Source organism: Tachyglossus aculeatus, chromosome 1, assembly GCF_015852505.1.
Source record: "Tachyglossus aculeatus isolate mTacAcu1 chromosome 1, mTacAcu1.pri, whole genome shotgun sequence".
NCBI classification, from domain to species: Eukaryota; Metazoa; Chordata; class Mammalia; order Monotremata; family Tachyglossidae; genus Tachyglossus; species Tachyglossus aculeatus.
Window position 1 is genome coordinate 139004077 of NC_052066.1, and position 21273 is coordinate 139025349.

Consider the following 21273-nt stretch of genomic DNA (forward strand, 5'->3'; position numbering starts at 1 on the left):
AAACTAAGAGTTGGGGTCTCCTCACCTTCCTGGGACTCCTCTGAAGCAAAGGAGGAAAAAAAAACAAAGACATGAAAGCAAGTTCTATTTAACAGCACCGTTGGTTCGTGTTCTCTCTCAGGCAACAACTCGGCCCGAGAACCCGAAACCCATTTAATCGACCATTTAATCAACCTTCAGTGACCTGGCTGTTTCCCTGGCAGAAGGAGGTTATAATTACGATGGGGCAGATGACCCACAATTAGCAGAGGAAGTGAAATGACGACTGAGGTGGATGACCAGAGAAAACAAAATCCTGGGGTTATCAAAGCTTCCAGGGTCAAAGCTGGACAGAATAGGATGCTGTGGGAGAGACAGACACACACACACAAGTAAACAACAAACATGAAAAGGGAAGGTTGGGGTCAGTTCAGGGAGCTGACCCATGTGTCCTCATGGAAATATCCAAGGACCGGGGTAAGCTTGGGAACTTGGAAGCAGACAAGAATTACAAACAGGCATCATGGCCAACAAACACTCCCCCGTATCAGCACCAAACATATAAAGCTGTTTCTGGGAAAAGGTCGAGGTTTGGTCTTGATCCTCATGGTGACTCGCTGAAATGAGGCGCTCGCTCTCCCAGGTGACATTCTTGCAATCACGGCAATTAAAACCATGTCAGTTTTCTCCTTTGTGAAGACAAATTGACTTCTCTAGGCTTTGCACATGAGGCAGGATGGATTCAGAGTAGCTGAGAGGTCAGGCAGGGGCCGGCAATGGCATGGACAAGGACCACCCAAATTTCCTCCTGTGACCAAGCCATGGTGACTAGTTCCTGGCATGGGACTTCGCTTATTTAATGAAGACTTTTTTGGCAATTCACGGTCCCTAGACATTCTGTCCCTTGATTTCTCACTCCCAACTTGTCCGTAAGTGATATGGTGAAGGCGGAACATGTCCCTCACTATAAATGATGGCATTTATTAAGCCTTTACTATGTTCTAAGCACTGGGGAGGTTACAGGGTGATCAGGTTGTCCCACAGGGGGCTCAGTCTTCATCCCCATTTTACAGATGAGGTAACTGAGGCCCAGAAAAGTGAAGTGACTTGCCCAAAGTCACACAGCTGACAAGTGGCGGAGCCGGGATTCGAACCCATGACCTCTGACTCCAAAGCCCGGGCTCTTTCCACTGAGCCATGCTGCTTCTCTATATTCGCTGCCTGTCACTTGCCTCGTAGAACCTGCGATGACTTCCTAACTCCCAAACCCACATAGCCATGGGTTGAGAATGACTTACTCTTTAGGGACTTTTTTTTCCTGAAGATAATTCACTGACACCTGCTTTGGCCACAGAGCTAGAATTTGACTCTTGGATTTTTCCTTGCAGCCCTCCGGATAACCAGGGGGTGCTGAGGGATCTGCAGAAAATCACTGGGAAGAAGGCAGGTCTAGTGAATAGAGCACAGGCCTGGAAATCTAAAGGACCTAGGTTCTAAATCCCAGCTCCACCACTTCCCTGCTGGGTGATCCTGGGCAAGGCACTTCAATCCTCTGGGCCTCAGTTCCCTCATCTGTAAAAAGGGGATTAAGACTCTGAGGCCCACATGGCACACCTGGCTCTTAAATGCCATTAAAAAAAGTTGTGCCGTTTGGCCACAACAAACCACAAAATCACAATCCAGGGAATGGGCGGGGAGACCGACTGTGTGTGCTTGATTGAGGTAAAAATCCCATTTATTCCTGTGTCACTCCTCGGAGCCTTCTTGAAATGACAATTGCACTTACCTTCAGAAATGGTTTCCTGACCTAGAAACACTAACAGCACCTGTGTCCCCCAGAGCTCTCTTGGGGAGAGATAGCCAACTAGTTCAAGTCTTTTTTGGTTTCTGGGCCCAATTCCCTCTCCCTGCTCTGGTCAGCCCCGAGAAAAGTACCGGGGGTCCTGTCTCTGTTTGAGGACTTGGTGTGACTTGCTTTTTCAATCCACGATCCACCATTCTGACTACGTCCACTGGCCGACCGACAGGCACGGCAACTCAGTCGGTGGCAGATCGCCTCACAGGGAGGGGAAAATGGCCCCGGAATTGATGATCCTGAAGGGCTGGGGTGGTGGGGATTGGGCGATTTAAGGATGGAACAACGGCACGGGCCAATAGTCCCGTCTTTAAACATTCCCCGTCGCCCCCTTCCCAGGGAACCAACGGCCCCGCGTCGCCTGCCAGGCCCTGGATTTCCTCGGGGTTCCGTGGCATCCTACAGAGCTTCTGGGAAGAACAACACCTTAGGGGCAGATCAACCACGAGAGAGAGATACCAACCTGTTCCCATAGTGCTTCGGCAATTTGATCGATCATTGTTCCGATTTCTCTGAACTCCCCAGAGTACTTAATATACATCCAAAGACAGAAGGATATCAGCGCTAACCCCATGACCACGTTACACAAGACAGCTATTGAGCTCAGGCCAATGAAGCCAGTCAGTCCTGCGAAGATATACATGGCGAGCATGACGGCGAACAGCGTGGCCGGGGTGCGGGCGGCATAGAAGATGTTTTTGCCGTCATTGTGCTTTATGAAATTTGCATAGGTGTCTTCAATCTCCGCTTCGAGCTGGTCCTGATAACGGCGGCAGAACTCATCTCCTCCCATTTTTTTCACGGAACAGAACAGCTTGACGGCCACATCCTTGAGATGCAGGTGTTTTCTCTCCAGGTCCGAGGGCGCGATATAAGGCTTATCTCCACCACAGACCTGGGAATAGAGAGTTGGGGCAGGATCATCTTTGTGCAGAAATGCTCTGGGCATGTCACTCCCCTCCTAAAAAATCTCCAGTGGCTGCCCGTCAACCTACGCATCAAGCAAAAACTCCTCACTCTCGGCTTCAAGGCTGTCCATTCCCTTGCCCCCTCCGACCTCACCTCCCTTCTCTCCTTCTCCAGTCCAGCCTGCACCCTTTGCTCCTCTGCCGCCGCTAACGTCCTCACTGTACCTCGTTCTCGCCTGTCCCGCCGTCAGCCCACGTCCTCCCCCGGTCTGAAATGCCCTCCCTCCACACATCCGCCAAGCTCGCTCTCTTCCTCCCTTCAAAGCCCTACTGAGAGCTCACCTCCTCCAAGAGGCCTTCCCACACTGAGCCCCCTTTTCCTCTCCTCCTCCCCATCCCCCTGCCCTACCTCCTTCCCCTCCTCACAGCACCTGTATATATGTTTTTACAGATTTATTACGCTACTTACTTTACCTGCACATATTTACTATTCTATTTTTGTTAATGATGTGCATTTAGCTTTAATTCTATTTGTTCTGATGATTTTGACACCTGTCTCCATGTTGTGTTTGGTTGTCTGTCTCCCCCTTCTAGACTGTGAGCCCGTTGTTGGGTAGGGACCGTCTCTAAATGTTGCCGGCTTGTGCTTCCCAAGCGCTTAGTACAGTGCTCTGCATACAGTAAGCGCTCAATAAATACAATTGAAGGAATGAATGATCAATTTAAAGTGCTGGACAGGAAAAAAACACTGAGTGATAAAGGGATCATGCCCTTTCTTAATGATAGCTGATACCAAGATGTGACAGTTTCCCTTACCTCCACCCCATCCAGAGTATGTATTTGTGTATATGTCTGTGTATATATGATGTGTGGGTGTGTATCTGTTCTCTTGATCCAATGGCAGTACTGGACAAAGGGATTTCATTCACCTTCCCAAGTGTTGTCACTTACAGGGCAGTCACTACTGCCCAGTTAATACCTTCTCAGCTGCATCCTGAGAAGCAGTGTGGCCAAGTGCGTAGAACACCAGCCTGCGAGTCAGAAGGACCTGGTTTCTTAACCCTGGCTTCACCACTTAACTGCCGAGTGACCTTGGGCAAGTCGCTTAACTTCCCTGTGCTTCAGTTACCTCATCTGTAAATGGGGATTAAGATCGTGAGCCCTTCACGGGACAGGGACCATCCATGTCCAACCTGACTAGCTTGTATCTACGTCAGCTCTTAGTCCAGCACTGCCACGTACTATTTAATACCATAAATATAATAATAATAGTGGTATTAGGTGTTTACTATGTGCCAAGCACTGAACTAAGCGCTAGAGTAAATACAAGATAATCAGGTCCCACATGGGGCTCACTATCTAAGCAGGAGGGAGAACAGGTATTGAATTCCCATTTCATAGATGAAGGAACCGAGGTTCATAGAAGTCACAGTCAAAGGGCAGTAAGTGGCAGAGTCGGGATTAGAACCCAGATCTTCCGCCTCCCATGCCTGTGCTCTTTCCACTAGACGACGCTGCTGCTTCCCCAAGATAATGGGGCACACTTGTCCAGTCCCTTGCCCCGAGTGAGATTGGTATTCCACTGGAGACAACAGTAAGAAGACTGGGAGAGACTGCAGTCCACACATCCGCCAAGCTAGCTCTCTTCCTCCCTTCAAAGCCCTACTAAAAGCTCACCTCTTCCAGGAGGCCTTCCCAGACTGAGCCCCCTTTTCCCTCTCCTCCTTTCCATCCCCCCTGCCCTACCTCCTTCCCCGCCCCACAGCACCTGTATATATGTTTGTACAGATTTATTACTCTATTTATTTTACTTGTACATATTTACTATTCTATTTATTTTGTTAAGGTTGTGCATATAGCTATAATTCTATTTGTTCTTACGATTTTGACACCTGTCTACATGTTTGGTTTTGTTGTCTGTCTCCCCCCTTCTGGACTGTGGGCCCGTTGTTGGGTAAGGGCCTATATGTTGCCTACTTGTACTTCCCTAGCGCTTAGTGCAATGCTCTGCACACAGTAAGCGCTCAATAAATGCGACTGAATGAATGAATCACTTTGAGCAAGGCTTCCCTTCAATTTCAATCGGGAGATAAAACTGGAATGTGTTTGCCCTCTATTAATAATAATAATGGCATTTATTAAGCGCTTACTATGTGCAAAGCACTGTTCTAAGTGCTGGGGAGGTTACAAGGTGATCAGGTTGTCCCATGGGGGGCTCACAGACTTAATCCCCATTTTACAGATGAGGTAACTCAGGCACAGAGAAGTTAAGCGACTTGCCCAAAGTCACACAGCTGAAAATTGGCGGAGCTGGAATTTGAACCCATGACCTCTGACTCCAAAGCCCGGGCTCTTTCCACTGAGCCACGCTTACATCAAAGGGCTAAGCAACAATGCTCTGCTCTCCAGGTGAAAACCACTGAAGCTCGCTTTACCAAGCTATATGCTATCAGATCTTTTTTCCCCTTCCTGATACTTTACACACTCTCTCTGTAATAGGGTTGACTGTGAGCCCACTGTTGGGTAGGGACTGTCTCTATATGTTGCCAATTTGTACTTCCCAAGCGCTTAGTACAGTGCTCTGCACATAGTAAGCGTTCAATAAATACGATTGATGATGATGATGATGGACATAATGGAGGGAAAGAGAGACCTGCTGGGATAGCTGGGCTAAGGAGCAGAAAGTAGCTCAATTGTAGGCACATAAAAATCTACCATCACACCCTACTGTAAAGCGACGGACGGAGACAGCAGGCTGTTGTGGTGGGGGTGGGAGGATGGGGCTGGGGAACGATTCTACCAATTCTGTTCTACCGTACACTCCCAAGCGCTTAGTACAGTGCTCGGCACCCATTAAGCACTCAATCAATATGACTGATTGGTTTGTAGAATATTCCGGTGAGACACCAACCTGTTCCATGCCCTTGCTGTAGCTGTCTCTTGCTCCTGCAACCGCGGCAAGGTTGTTGGCTTCAGCTGTTGCCTTCAGAAAGAAAGTTCACTCAGCCTTAAACAGAAATGCCTCAGATCCCCCCAACCATCCCTGGTCACTAGGCATGTAAATCCAAATCTGGGACAGGGACTGGTTTCTCATCTAGTATAGTAGAGTGAGCAAAGCGTGCAAGCAGAGGCCTGGACATCTACCACGATCTGCAGGTCTGTTTTCTCAGATCGGTCGAACAAGACATAAGCCCAAGCTCCTTTATATCCGGAGCTCCCAATGGAACAGCCTTCCTGGGAAAAGTCGCCCAGAGGGATGTCCAGGAAGAGAGGAAGGTGGGCCAAAGCAACTAATCCTCGTGAGATAAGATGGATCTCAAATCCAATTGTTCTGAAATCCCCAGGTGACCCAAGTCCTACAAAAGCAACTCAGGATCAATAAGGCCCAGAGCAAATAGCCAAGCTTTCTCATCTTATAAGCTTCCTTCCCATAGCTCCATGCCCCCTACCACTCCTCCACACTCCAACCAAGAGAATGGGGACGTGGGGAGATCATATGATCTCCAAGAAACAGTACCCTCTCTTTAGGAGAAAAAGGGAGATCAGCCAGTGTTACTGAGGGGGAGGGAGGAGGCTAGGCAAATAAACCACCTCCCTACCAACCACTGTTGGAATTCTGCTTCGTTTTTTTTTGCTGGGGTTTTTATTTTTGGGTGTGTTTGTTTTTTAATGGCATTTGTTCAGTGCTTACTAGGTGACAGGCACTGTACTAAGCATTGGGGTAGATACAAACTAATCACGTTGAACACAGTCCCTGTGCCACTTGGGGCTCACCGTCTTAAATCCCCATTTTAAACACGAGGCAACAGGCACAGAGAAGTGAAGTGACTTGCCCAAGGTCATACAGCAGACAGGTGATGGAGCTGGGATCGGAATCCCGGTCCTCCGACTCCCGTGCCCGTGCCCTATCCACTAGGCCACGCTGCTTCTCATTGTTTCAGGCCTCGCACGGCTCCTTCGACTCTGCCACGATCCAACCCTCCTCACAAGGACAGGCAAGTCTCAACTAAAAGGCAGGCTCTTTCTCAAACTAAATGACTCAGTGTGGATTTACATGCTTCCAGAAACTCTTCGTTTCTTGCACAAAGTCGGAGGGCAGGATCTGCATCTTCCAGGACTACTTTGGGCAGAAAACGGGTTGCTCCCCTTTGCAATACGTTCACGACAATGACCCACGGTAACCCTGACCCTCCGATACTCATAATCAAGAATGCACCCGAAAAGGTTCCAGTAGCCCAAGTTCAGTACAGAGTGTCTGTCCCCCCGAGTGATGGTCACGATGGTTCTCAACCACCCCCACCAAGAAAGATCTACAACAGGATATGAATATTAAAATGACCCACTACCTGAAGCATCGACTTGGGATGTGGCAGCTCTTCTCCTTGATAGATTTTAATGTAAGCCTAAACACACACATACAGCTTGATTACTTTTAATACTTTAAAAAACCCCACAGACAAGATAATGACAGGTAAGTTCAAAAACACAGCTTTTGTCGCCTCGACTACTGAGGGTGAGGGGGGAATCACCGGTGGTTAATTTTGGAAAACTTGTTATTAATCCTTCCATCACCACCGTCAAACATATTTTAAAAGTTAGTGTTACTAAATTGAAACTCGTTGGCTGAGGACACCAAATACTGATCCTCCAGTTTATTTTTAAAATGACACATTTTATCTAAGGCTTATCCAGAGCTTAGAACAGTGCTTTGCATGTAGTAAGCGCTTAATAAATGCCATGATTATTATTATTATTATTATTGTTATTTGTACCAAGAGATCCTGGTATTTTTTAGAATGAGATTTCCTTAAAGTTCTCACCCTCACCGGTACTCCAGAAAAAAGTACAGTACAGGCATTTCAAAAAAAAATTATGAGGACAGTGAGGGAGGATCCAAGGGAGGACTAATCGCCAATTTTCGGGATCAGAGATGGGGGGGAGAGCTCTGAAAACACATGCCACGTACAAGATGTTAAGACTACATTACTAACGTGCACGAATATAGTGACAGACACGCTGGTTTAAGGGACTACTTCACATATAAACAGCTGCTTCAGGGAAGAAAACCACAGCTTTTTCCACCCACTACGTACTGGATGTGACTGCAAAGGAGACTTGAGCTTCAGCCTTTTGAGGCCGAGGTTTGTAGCACATTCTACACAAACATCTAAGAACCTGATTTTGTCCTTCTTGGGTTACTGTTTGGAAAAAGGGGTGTCTCATGCAAATCCACACGGTAGCACACCCCACTCGAGTGAGCTATTGCTTCTAATTTAGGAAATTAAGTTTTGAACACTTCAATGAAATCGATTTTTGCCTACCTTAAAGTATTCTACAAGGCCTCTACAAGTCACTTTGGATCCACTTATCTTTTTCTCTACCAACTTTTCAGGGGCAAGCAGTAATGGAATCAGATTTTGCAGCTCTTTTTTAAAGTCTTCATCAATATCTAGTAGAGATGGAATTAGTCAACACTCAATTAGTTACAAAGGAAAAGGCAGTAAGTCCCCACTGGCACGAAGGTTTCATTCTTTCGAAAGGGAATACATGAACAGAAATAGCCCCAGTAATGTGACAACGTTTCTTCATGAAGACCCATGGTATTCCACATGCCCTTTAGGAATATTCCCCTCAAATTTTCTGTTAAAGAATTATGGGCCTAGTTATAAACGGAATCGATTTTCTGCTAGAACTGGTTCCACGTTTCAAATTCTAACCCGACTATCCCTACAGTGCACAGTTTATTTTCTGTAAAAGACAAGGGATTACAGCAAACTGTGTTTTCTTTATTGATGGCTAATGCTCTTTCAGTGCTCCTAAGAGTTAATTTCTTCAAACTCCAAATCTCCGCTTTCCTCTTCCAACAAGGCAAGGTACCACACCTCCCCCAAGGGCTGGGGGGGGAGGGAGGGAGGAAGGGAGGAAGGGAAGGAGCCACCCCAAGTCTCCATCTGTTAGTACATTAATTTGATAAAGCTTTTAGTGCATTATAGATAATCTTTAAACAAACTTTACTTCATCTTTAAAATAAACCCTTCATGGTATTAACTGAGCAACAAGACCACATCATACACAAATACAGTTTCGACTATTTCGTCTTAAACCAACAAAAACAAAGACAACATACAGGATGGCCAAACCAATCCCATTTTACTATACTTAGCAACCAAAACTAACAAGGCGAACAATCCAGGAGTTTCTAATAAACCCTCCCACGGGAAACTAGAAAACCCAAATTAATCTTCGAGGCTTAAGAGATTTAAAAAGTGTGGCTCCCCACCAACTCCTCCAACCCCGCACCCCCACCAAAAAGCCCTCTAGCATGAATAAGAACAGGAAATTCTTACCATTCAATCTCCCATCAAAATTTGGATTAGTCGCAACTTTAAGGCCAGGATGTGGCAACAGGAAACACTCAAGGTTAGAGAAACAAGAGTGAATGTGCTTCCTTGCGTTTTGGAGCTCTTCATGTTGGTTCTGTTTTAACTGCGGGGATGGAGTGGGGGGCGGGCAGGATAGAGAGAGAGGAATCCAAGTGAGTGACAGTATTAGATCATCATCATCATCAATCGTATTTATTGAGCGCTTACTATGTGCAGAGCACTGTACTAAGCGCTTGGGAAGTACAAATTGGCAGCATATAGACACAGTCCCTACCCAACAGTGGGCTCACAGTCTAAAAGGGGGAGACAGAGAACAAAACCAAACATACTAACAAAATAAAATAGAATAGATATGTACAAATAAAATTAATAAATAAATAAATAGAGAAATAAATATATACAAACAAATATACATATATACAGGTGCTGTGGGGAAGGGAAGGAGGTAAGATGGGGGGGATGGAGAGGGGGGCGAGGGGGAGAGGAAGGAGATGTGAGCCAAGATCAAACTCAGAGCAAAAGAAAGCCCAGACTCACCTGCAATCTCTTTTCAAGGAATTGTTTGCCTCCTTCCAGCCCATATGAATGTTCATAAGGGTAGCTCCAATCTCTAATCAAGAACATTAGTGTCTACACAGGAAGTAAAAACTGTCAGCTGACAAATCACTCTTTCCTTGAGCCCCTCTCCAATACCTCCCTCTCCTCCCCTCTTACAGCCCATATAATAATAATCATGGTGTTTGTTAAGCACTTATTCTGAACCAATCACTGTACTAAGCACTGGGATAGATACAAGCAAATCGGGTTGGACAGTCCCTGTCCCACATGGGGCTCAGTCTCAATCCCCATTTTACAGATGAGGGAACTGAGGCACAGAGAAGTGACACGACTTGCTCAAGGTCACACCGCAGACAGGTGGCGGAGCCAGGATTAGAACCCATGACCTGCTGACTCCGAAGCCCGTGCTCTACGCAGCTGCCCGGCTGAGAATAGCCCCTCTCCGGCTCAAGGGGGGGACTGGATCAGTGTGGCGTGTTACATTCCTGCAGGCATGTTACTGGACTTCAGAGGAGCAGGGTGCCTCTCCACTGCTTCTAACTATATTTAAAATGAGCTTCCCATCCCGGCATGGTGGGGAGAAGAGGGTGGACGGACTACATCCTCTTTGAACATGAGCATCAGGAAGGTGGGAGGCGGGAGGGGGCATTCCCCCACCCCCTTAGTGCTCAGGATATTAAACCACTTTGAGCTACGAAGGACCCTCTAATACCAAACCTCCCCACTTTCCACCACTTGAAACTTTATCACAGGTATAGGAAGCCCGGCTTCCTTCTAGAGCAGAAGTCCCTAATACGGTCGAGGGAATCACACATGGCCCTTAATTTGGGTTCAGCCTTGAGTAAAATAACCAGATGATCTTTGACCAAAATATCAAACGACCAGATGCGTTTGACAATCACATCCCCCTCTATCCCACAGGCCTTAGGCATGTGTCTTTAAATTATACATTATTTTTCAGCTCGGCTGTAAGCTCGTTACAGGCAGGGATCGTGTCTGCTAATTCTATCGCTCTCCCAAGCATTTAGTATGGGTCTCTGCACATGGGAAGCGTTCAATAAATACCAATGATTGATTGATGACCTGTACTTTAAACTTTCCGCAGGGCTAGATGTTTTTCATTTCAAGCCCTGTCGTTATAGCTGGGTTACAGAATGGGCAGCCCCCAAAATGTTAAGGGGGGTGGTCATGGGAGCATCCAAGTCAAATAGTCTTTGAGAACCACTGCTGTGGAGAAGGCAACTTTTAGAGGGGATTTCAAGAGGACACGAAGTATATTCCATATATAATATCACATTATGGCTCTAACAGATTTAGTAAGTTAGTAAACCTAGCTAATCTGTTCTACAGCTAAGTGATTAAAGGATGATTAGCATTTAAAACAGATATTCCACTAGATCTAATAAAAACTGTATATCTGTAAGTCAAATAATAATAATTATAGTACTTAAGTGCTTACTTTGTGCCAAACACTGTTCTAAGCACTGGAGTAGATACAAGTCAATCAGGTTGGACACAGTCCATGTCCCACAAGAGGCTCACACTCTTAATCCCCATTTTTACAGATAATAATAATAATAATGATGGCATTTATTAAGCGCTTACTAGGTGCAAAGCACTGTCCTAAGCGCTGGGGAGGTTACAAGGTGATCAGGTTGTCCCATGGGGGGCTCACAGTCTTAATCCCCGTTTTACAGATGAGGTAACTGAGGCCCAGAGAAGTGACTTGCCCAAAGTCACACAGCTGACAATTGGCAGAGCCGGGATTTGAACCCATAACCTGTGACTCCAAAGCCCGGATTCTTTCCACTGAGCCACGCTGCTGAGGCCCAGAGAAATTGCCCAAGGTCACGCAGCAGACGTGAGGTGGATCGGGGATTAGAACCCCAGGTCCTTTTGGCTCCCAGGCTCATGCGCTATCCACTAAACCACACTGCTTCTCTAAACTAATCCAATGCCTTTATTTCACACTAGCCCGAAATTAAACAGTCTGAAATGAGCAAACGCAGTTCCTGAAATTCTGTTTCGCTCTGATAAGAAGGCAATGAACTATGCCCTCATTCTAAGGCTCTGAGACCCATGAGGTTATGGTTACAGTCACACCAGTCGATGGGCACATAACTATAAAGAAATGAAACCCCACTGGGTTAGAAAAGGCTGAAGAGATAAAAACAACGGAAGGCAAACTTACAAACAAGCAACTCAGTTTTTGAACTCTGCTAGCTGCATCTGAACAAAAAAGAATCAAGAACTAAAAAGTCTCGCTATCTACCAGTCACTTGAATGATATCATATTCTATTCTGGGCATATTAAAAAAGATCATTAAACCTGGAAATTGGGGCATTTGCATAATTTCTGCCAGAGAACATTCCTTAGAGCTCACCTGTCTCTAAGCATTTGCAATCATCATCATCGATCGTATTTATTGAGCACTTACTGTGTGCAGAGCACTGTACTAAGCGCTTGGGAAGTACAAGTTGGCAACATATAGAGACAGTCCCTACCCAACAGTGGGCTCACAGTCTAAAAGGGGGAGACAGAGAACAAAACCAAACATACTAACAAAATAAAATAAATAGAATAGATATGTACAAGTAAAAGCATTTGCAATCAATCAATAGTAACTGAGTGCTTACTGTGTGCAGAGCACTGTACTACACATTTGGGGGAGTACAATTCAACATAGTTGGTAGACACATTTCCTGTACATGAGTTTTAGTAGGAGGAGGAGGAGTAAAGGTATTTACTGAGGGCCCACTGGGTGCTATGTATCTTACTAAGCACTTGAGAAAGTAAAATAGAAGCATGAGACACAATCCCTGCAAACAAGGAGGTTACACCCTAAGGCGGAAGGCAGGCCTAAAGAGAGGTAAATAGTTAAAAGTATAGATAAGTAGTTGCCATTGTTTCAACTCCAGAGAAGCTGATATTATAAACAAATCAGCTTGCTCCAGTAGTACTAGAAAGTCAAGCTAAGGAAACACTCTCCATAAATGCAAGCTAAAACAAGCTGACAAATTTTAAATAGAAGCAATGGCTACTTTTTAAGGAATGCATGTTACCTGAAACGGCTTTTGGTAGATTTCTTCCATTGCGAGTCTTCCGTACTCTGTAAACAACTAACGAATCAGATTATTACAAATGAAGTCGTAATTAGGGGCAGGGATTGGGATTCTTGCCTAAGCAGGACCCAATACGGTCAGGATTTTGGCTTACAAAAACTGATCAGTGGCTTTTTCCAAACAACGTTCCTATATCGAAATTTTACTCCATTTAAGAATCAAGTTTAGTGATTAAAACTGGACTTACAAAATATAATACTTGGGCACCGGCACAATGTGGTGCTTTTTTTCCACCGAGTTCACAAAAGATCAAGGAAAGGACAATGCAATAAGAGCAGTTGAGCATAAAATTCTTCCTTGTACATACCTGCAAATGCTGCAGATCATCTTCTTGAATGTTCTGAGACAAATTGTATACCTGTTTAGACGGAATAATTTTTTACTTGGATTTTAATTTTTCCACAACACTTTAACCATTTTACCATTTTAAGCTTAACCATTTCAGTTATCTATTCCACAGAACAAGTGATTCATTCTCCACTTTCTTCACCCCAGCTATTCTGCACCACTACTTTAGGCAGCGGAGCTGGAGGCAAACAACTTTCTCTTGTACAAATTTGTGACTTTTCAACCTATCAAAGTGCAGTGGGTTTGTATGTCTTTAGAATGTCAGCTCCAATAGCTAGACTCTAAATTCATTATGGGCAAGGAACATATCTGCTAATTCCATTGTGTTGTACCCTCCCAAATGCTTAGTATAGTGTTCTGAACATAGTAAGTGTTCAATAAATACCAGATTGGTTGACTGAATAGGTGAAATTTGGCGACAAATTCTAGCTGCGAAAATCAGGTTATAGGAGTATAAAGATGTGTTTGACTTATTATCACTCGTTGCTGTTTTGTGATTGGTAGGCGAGCTGCCTAATCAAAGATCAGTGTTTGCTCTATTCTCACCCAGTCTTTAATAATAATAATAATAATAATAATAATAACTGTGGCATTTGTTAAGGGCTTACTATGTGCGAAGCACTGTTCTAAGAGCTAGGGGGGATACAAGGTGATCAGGTTGTCCCACATGGGGCTCACAATCTTGATCCCCATTTTACAGATGAGGTAACAGGCACAGAGAAGTGAAGTGACGTGCTCAAAGTCACACAGCTGACAAGTGGCGGAGCCGGGATTAGAACCCACGACCTCTGGCTCCCAAGCCCGGGCTCTTTCCACTGAGCCACGCTGCTTCTCTAAAGCTGCTTCTTTATTGGTTACAGATTCATAAGAGGATGGAGGAGTGATTTAAGGTGGCAAGTTCAAGGTGCCAGTTCACCTTGTTGGGGCTTCTGGTCTCCAAGTGGAGATGTGGGTTCGAATCCCACTTCTGACCCTTCTTTAGAGAAGCAGTGTGGCTTAGTGGATAGAGCACAGGCCTAGCAGTCAGAAGGACCTGGGCTGTAATCCCGGCTCTCCCACTTGTGTGTTCACTGTGTGACCAGGGGCAAGTTATCTCACTTTTCTGTGCTTCAGTTACCTCATCTGTAAGACCGAGCCCCATGTGCAATGGGACTGTGTCCAACCTGATTTACTTGTATCTACTCCAGCGCTTAGTATAGTGTGTGGCACATAATAAGCACTTAAATACTTCTATTATTATATTATTATTATATGGATATATCTCTAATACCCTGATATCTTCATCATCAATGGTATTTATTGAGCGCTTATGGTGTGTTCATGTCTCCTCCTGCCTTCAGGAAATCTCCATCTGGATGTCTGCCCGCCATCTAAAACTCAATATGTCCAAGACTGAATTCCTTATCTTCCCACCCAAACCCTGCCCTCTCCCTGACTTTAGCGTCATTGTAGATGGCCCTATGACACCACCATACCACAACAATCGTACAGTCTAGAGGGACTGTATCTCGGTTGTGTTTCTCCAGCTCTAGCGTGTACTTCCAAAAAGGTGGCAAACAGAACAGTATTCATGACTCCAGATCTGCAAAGACCACTTTTTTATTAAATGGCAGGCTCTACCTACTGTTTCCTTCTCTATCCCCTACGGTGGGCTTTTGGGAGATTTAACATACCCGTCAATCCCCGGCAGCTTTCTTGAGTGGTGACCGATAGCCCAGAATCATCGTGGTGCCATTGTAATTTGGATTTCTTTTCCCTGGTTGCGTACCCTAGCACCTCTTCACAGTGCAGTCCATCCAGCATTTTTCACGTCCCATTGGACTGTAGGCTTCCTGGGGGCTGGAGATCATGCCTACTCCCTGGCCTGGACTGCCCTCCCTCCGTACATGATAATAATAATAATGATGATGGCATTTATTAAGTGCTTACTATGTGCAAAGCACTGTTCTAAGCGCTGGGGAGGTTACAAGGTGATCAGGTTGTCCCACGGGGGGCTCACAGTCTTCATCCCCATTTGACAGACTGAGGCCCAGAGAAACATCTGCCAAGCTCGCTCTCTTCCTCCCTTCAAAGCCCTAGTGAGAGCTCACCTCCTCCAGGAGGCCTTCCCAGACTGAGCCCCCTTTTTCCTTTCCCCCTCCCCATCTCCCCCACCCTACTTCCTTCCCCTTCCCACAGCACCTGCATACATGTTTGTACAGATTTATTACTCTATTTATTTTACTTGTACATATTTACCATTCTATTTATTTTGTTAATGATGTGTATCTAGCTTTATTTTTATTTATTCTGGTGACTTGACACCTGTCCACATTGTTTTGTTTTGTAGTCTGTCTCCCCCTTCTAGACTGTGAACCAGTTGTTGGGTAGGGACCGTCTCTATATGTTGCCGACTTGTACTTCCCAAGCACTTAGTACAGTGCTCTGCACACAGTAAGCGCTCAATAAGTACAATTGAATGAATGAATGCTGCTACCATGTTCTTCTCAGGTGCTACTACAGAGCTCTGCATACTCTAGGGGCTCAAAAATCCTCATGATTAAACCATTCACTGGGTCTTTTTGCAGTTTGGCCTCATCACCTGAGTTTGGTGGTCTCTGACCACTTGGTATTTCAAAATACACCCCCCTCAGTCAATTGATGGTATTTATTGAGCATGCTTACTGTGTGCAGAACACTGTACTAAGTGCTTGGGAGAGCTCAATATAGCAGAGTTAATAGACACTTTCCCTGGCCCACAAAGAGCTTACTCTTCGACATAATAATAATAATGATAATAATGATGGCATTTATTAAGTGCTTACTAGGTGCAAAACACTATTCTAAGCGCTAGGGAGGTTACAAGGTGATCAGGTTGTCCCACGGGGGGCTCACAGTCTTAATCCACATTTTACAGATGAGGTAACTGAGGCACAAAGAAGTTAAGTGACTTGCCCAAAGTCACACAGCTGACAATTGGTGGAGCCAGGATTTGAACCCATGACCTCTGACTCCAAAGCCCATGCTCTTTCCACTGAGCCACGCTGCTGACATACGTAAGATGACCCTTTGGCCCAAGCACCGATCTCCGGAGAGCCCTATGACAGACAGGACATGATGTTCTTTTTTTAAAGCCTTTGATACGGAAGCTTGTCAGCAGCTTTGTAGAAGAGAAAAATCTAAATATTTTATTTCCACTGGTTTCCCTTCTATTCACTTGGCTACTGACCTTTTCACAGAACATCAGTATCCTGCTTTTGAAGAGGCTATAATCTATTAGAGATAGACAGTAAACATGCAAAACGGGTAATAAAATGGTAACTGTAAGTGTGACTTCTCCCCAAATGAGGTAGGAGGGCACAAAAGTCAAATCAGTTTTTCTGTTTCCTTAGCGTCACTGGTGAAAACGCTTAGTACAGTGCTCTGCACACAGTAAACGCTCAATAAATACAATTGAATGAATGAAAGCAGAGTGAGCAAGTTGAAATCAATAGCCAGACGCTCTGACGTTCTTTAAGACAGATCAAGTATTAGCTATAACAGTATGGAAAACCATGAAGGCCTCTGATGCTAAAAGCTTTATTCTGCTCCAAAGGAGTAAAACTCAGAAAAATGTATAGGCAAATCAGATTCAGACTAGCAGACATTAGCAGCGTGGCTCAGTGGAAAGAGCTCAGGCTTTGGAGTCAGAGGTCATGGGTTTGAATCCCGGCTCCACCACATGTCTGCTGTGTGACCTTAGGCAAGTTACTTAACGTCTCTGAGCCTCAGTTACCTCATCTGTCAAATGGGGATTAAGAATGTGAGCCCCCCGTGGGACAACCTGATCACCCTGTATCCCCCCAGCGCTTAGAACAGTGTTTTGTACATAGTAAGCGCTTAATAAATGCCATCATTATTATTATTACCATTTACACATATTAGGCACAAATAGCAATGTTAAGCGTGGCTCAGTGGAAAGAGCCCAGGCTTTGGAGTCAGAGGTCATGGGTTCAAATTTGTCAGCTGTGTGACTTCGGGCAAGTCACTTGACTTCTCTGGGCCTCAGTTCCCTCATCTGGAAAATGGGGATGAAGACTGTGAGTCCCCCGGGGGACAACCCGATCACCTTGTAACCTCCCCAGCGCTTAGAACAGTGCTTTGCACATAGAAAGCACTTAATGCCATCATCATTATCAAATAGCAGCATGACTAGGGAGCTCTCTTCCTCCCTTCAAAGCCCTACTGAGAGCTCACCTCCTCCAGGCGGCCTTCCCAGACTGAGCCTCCTTTTTCCTCCCCTCCTCCCCATCCTCCCGCCCTACTTCCTTCCCCTCCCCACAGCACCTGTGTATATGTTTGTACAGATTTATTACTCTATTTTGCTTGTACATATTTACTATTCTATTTATTTTAATGATGTGCATGTAGCTATAATTCTATTTGTTCTGACAATTTTGACACCTGTCTACATGTTTTGTTTTGTTGTCTGTCTCCCCCTTCTAGACTGTGAGCCCGCTGTTGGGTAGGGACCGTCTCTATATGTTGCCAACTTGTACTTCCCAAGCACTTAGTACAGTGCTCTGCACACAGTAAGCGCTCAATAAATACGACTGACTGAATGAATGAATAATTATATTTGTTCTGACAATTTTGACACCTGTCTATATGTTTTGTTTTGTTGTCTGTCTCCCCCTACTAGACTGCGAGCCTGTTGTTGGGTAGGGACCGTCTCTGTTGCCAACTTGTACTTCTCAAGTGCTTAGTACAGTGCGCTGCACAGAGTAAGCACTCAATAAATACGACTGACTGAATGAATGAATTTTAGGGTAAGCCTAGCCGCCTTCAATGTAGTCACAAAGTTTGGCACGTCCCAGTATGGGGTATAAAGTGGGAATTAGAAGAGTGTAAGGGTTGTACATATGAATTTCTACTCTAGGAATTCTTTCTTTTAAAAAAGTGCACGTAAAATGAGAATGAAATGAAAAGACCCCGGGGGCACACCGAGAGGAGCATAATCCTACTTTGCAATAGCAGCTCACCTGTACGGAACTTGTCATGGTGCTCAAAGCAAACACCGTTGCACAGTCTTTGATAGTTGACTGGCTATCAAAAGCACCTTGGGTATCCACTAGCAGCACAGCAACCTAGAGATTTAACAGGCCAGAGTTTTAATTTCAGTAAAATTATGTCTAGATACTGAACAATAACAAAATCCACTCAAAAACCACGATGACCATCTGGACTAGCAGCCAATCAAATCAACTTTGCTGCTTTCTGGGTCTTCCATTACCATGGGCATTTCTAGCTACCTACCCTCAAAAATCTTTGTTGCTTCCCTGGAATCATACCACTCTGACAAGCCATTGCAAGGCCAGACTGATAGACTTAAACAGGAAGTCATACTGGAATTAATTCACTCATTCAGTCATATTTCTTGAGCACTTAGTGTGTGCAAAGCACTGTACTAAGCACTTTGGAGAGTACAGCAACAAACAGACATAGTCCCTTCCAATTCTAGAGGAATCAACCTAAACATTTGTATGGCTAAATTCTTTGTTTTCGCTTATGGGTGGGTTAAAAAAAAATACAGTGGTGACCACCAAATTCAGGACACAATAATCTTTTTAGTATTCAGTTAAGCGACCAGCGAGCACTTCAAACTGTATAACCCAGCCAATAACACTGCCAGTGTCCCCTTGAGTATCTGGCAGAGCAAAATAATATTACCCGCCAAGATTACTGTGAGAATGGCACGAGAAAGGTGACTTCTTTAAGAGCCCGAAATCTCTGTTGCCAGGCACGGCTGTTCACTCCGCTGACAAAAACGGAGTTACGAGTCGATATAGAGCCAGCGTTAGGGCCCCCAAGGAGCAATCTGGACCGTTCAGAAGACGTTGAACATATCTGAGTTTTTCCAGAAACACCTGCAATCGCGTATAGGGTACTTTCAATGAAACTCCCACGGACTTCGCACATCCACATCACCTTCGTGGTGCGTTATGACCACAATCAGAAAGGGATTAAGAGGCTGTTGAGAAAAGGCAATATTGGGTCTTCAATCGTTCATTCATTTATTCAGTCGTATTTACTGTGTGCAGAGCACTGTACTAAGCACTTAAGAGAATACAACAATAAAGTCACATTTCCTGCCCTTGACGAGCTTGAAGTCTGGAGAGGTTGTGTTCCAGAATGCTTGGGATAGGGGAGAAAAGTTAGGAGTAAGACCCTGCCGGAGGCGGGAAAAGGAGTGTGAACAGAAGACGGATGTGTTTTATGTTTTGTTTTTTTTTTTTTTACCTTCGTTCCATCAGGCTTTTCTCTTACAAACACTTCATTCCAGACCTGAATGCCGGTTGTTTCTCTCTCACATCCACCTCGCCACGTAAAGCCAGTCAATGGTTCGTCATTTCCACCAATCCAGCAAGGGGAGTCCTAGAGAAGCGGTGTAAATTTAGTCATCATCATCAATCGTATTTATTGAGCGCTTACTATGTGCAGAGCACTGTACTAAGCGCTTGGGAAGTACAAATTGGCAACAAATAGAGACAGTCCCTACCCGACAGTGGGCTCACAGTCTAAAAGGGGGAGACAGAGAACAAAACCAAACATACTAACAAAATAAAATAAATAGAATAGACATGCACAAATAAAATAAATAAATAAATAAATAGAGTGAAAATAAAATAAAACAAATAAATAAATAAATAAATAAATAAATAGAGTAAAAATAGTCCCCCAAAACAAGTACAAGTAGCACTGGCCTGCTAAGAATAGTCAGCCTACAACATTTCAGCTGGGTGTCTTTGGCCTGAAGATCATGCTAAACTGATACTAAAAGAGGAAAGCTTAGCATCAGAATAAAGTACCGTGAACTTGGAAAACCAAGATGCCACTTAAGTTTACAGCATTTTGCAAACCCTGCCTGTCTGGAAGAAACATTTTTCCCAGAGAACGCTTGTCGGATAATATATCAAATCTAGTCCAAGGTTGGGTCACTTCAGAATAGTGTAAACAACTTGTGGCAAGGGAACAGCGTATCAACTCTGCGGTACTGTAGTCTCCCAAGGGCTTAGTACAGCGCTCTGCACAATGGTAAGCACTCAGTATCATCCATCAATTGTAGTCACTGAGTGCTTACTATCTGTGCAGCACTGTACTAAGCGCTTGTGGGAGTACAAAGTCACAACTTCTCTGAGCCTCAGTTACCTCATCTGTAAAATGGGGATTAAGACTGTGAGCCCCATGTGGGACAACCTGATCACCTTGTAACCTCCCAGCGCTTAGAACAGTGCTTTGCACATAGTAAGCACTTAATAGATGCCATTATTATTATTATTATTATTACAACAGAATTACCAGTCACATTCCCTGCCCTTAATGAGCTTACGGTCTAGATGGGGAGGATCATCAACAATGGCACTTATTGAGGGCTTACTGTGTGCAGAGTACTATACTAAGCGCCTGGGAAGCTACAAGAGTTTTCCAAATAAAACAGAGTTGGTAGACACCTTCCCCGCCCATAACAAGCAATAAATACAAATGATCGGTGGATTGATGGGGGGCTGCACCACTACTACATACGCTTCTGCTGGAAACAGAGAACAGGAAAGGGGCAGAGTGGGAAGGGTTTAAGAAACAGAAAAAAATAATAATAATAAAGGCATTTATTAAGCGCTTACTATGTGCAGAAGAGTCCATACTTTGGCCCATCATGGCTCTTGACTCCAGTGAGCTTCCTGACCGATGGTGTCCCCTCATCTTTGAGTCGGACACCTGGCCTTGCTCATCCCACATCTCGACAAGACTGACGTGGTTCCCACAGTGGACGCTTTTCGGGCCTATTATCTCCTTGAAGACCTCCCTCTTCCACTCCTCATTCCCCTTAAAAATCCCTGCCTCCTTTTCGCCCCCAAACTCAAAATGGAAAGTTGGATCCCTTGGGCTCAGTCCCTTCCCCCTATCACTTCAACAGCGGTGGACACTAGATCTAGATCCTCAAGTCCTTCCAGTTATTGGGGAGACCAGAACGAAAATACAGAGGTAATCTTTTTCACAATTGAGAAAAAAAAAATTATTTCTGGCCAGGACGTGATTTCGTCATGTGCTTTTGATGGAACATGACAGCAGATTTGGAGAGTGTTCTTCTGACAACTTGCTT

General features: G+C 44.8%; 1 protein-coding gene across 3 annotated transcripts in view; it reads right to left on the reverse strand.

Annotated features, from left to right (window-relative positions):
- The window catches only part of ATL2 (atlastin GTPase 2), a 117931-nt gene that overhangs the window by 2546 nt on the left and 94112 nt on the right, over window positions 1-21273 (reverse strand). For 2 of the 3 annotated variants that reach the window (XM_038751143.1, XM_038751056.1), the window contains 11 exons: window positions 19413-19547; window positions 18155-18259; window positions 13114-13164; window positions 12747-12803; window positions 9663-9755; window positions 9090-9228; window positions 8064-8191; window positions 7089-7145; window positions 5654-5725; window positions 2298-2729; window positions 26-40 (listed from right to left, as the gene is read on the reverse strand). In XM_038751143.1, coding sequence (XP_038607071.1) covers window positions 26-40; window positions 2298-2729; window positions 5654-5725; window positions 7089-7145; window positions 8064-8191; window positions 9090-9228; window positions 9663-9755; window positions 12747-12803; window positions 13114-13164; window positions 18155-18259; window positions 19413-19547 — 1284 coding nt within the window. The remainder of the gene's footprint in view (window positions 1-25; window positions 41-2297; window positions 2730-5653; window positions 5726-7088; window positions 7146-8063; window positions 8192-9089; window positions 9229-9662; window positions 9756-12746; window positions 12804-13113; window positions 13165-18154; window positions 18260-19412; window positions 19548-21273) is intronic. The other variant, XM_038751237.1, reaches the window with a different exon arrangement.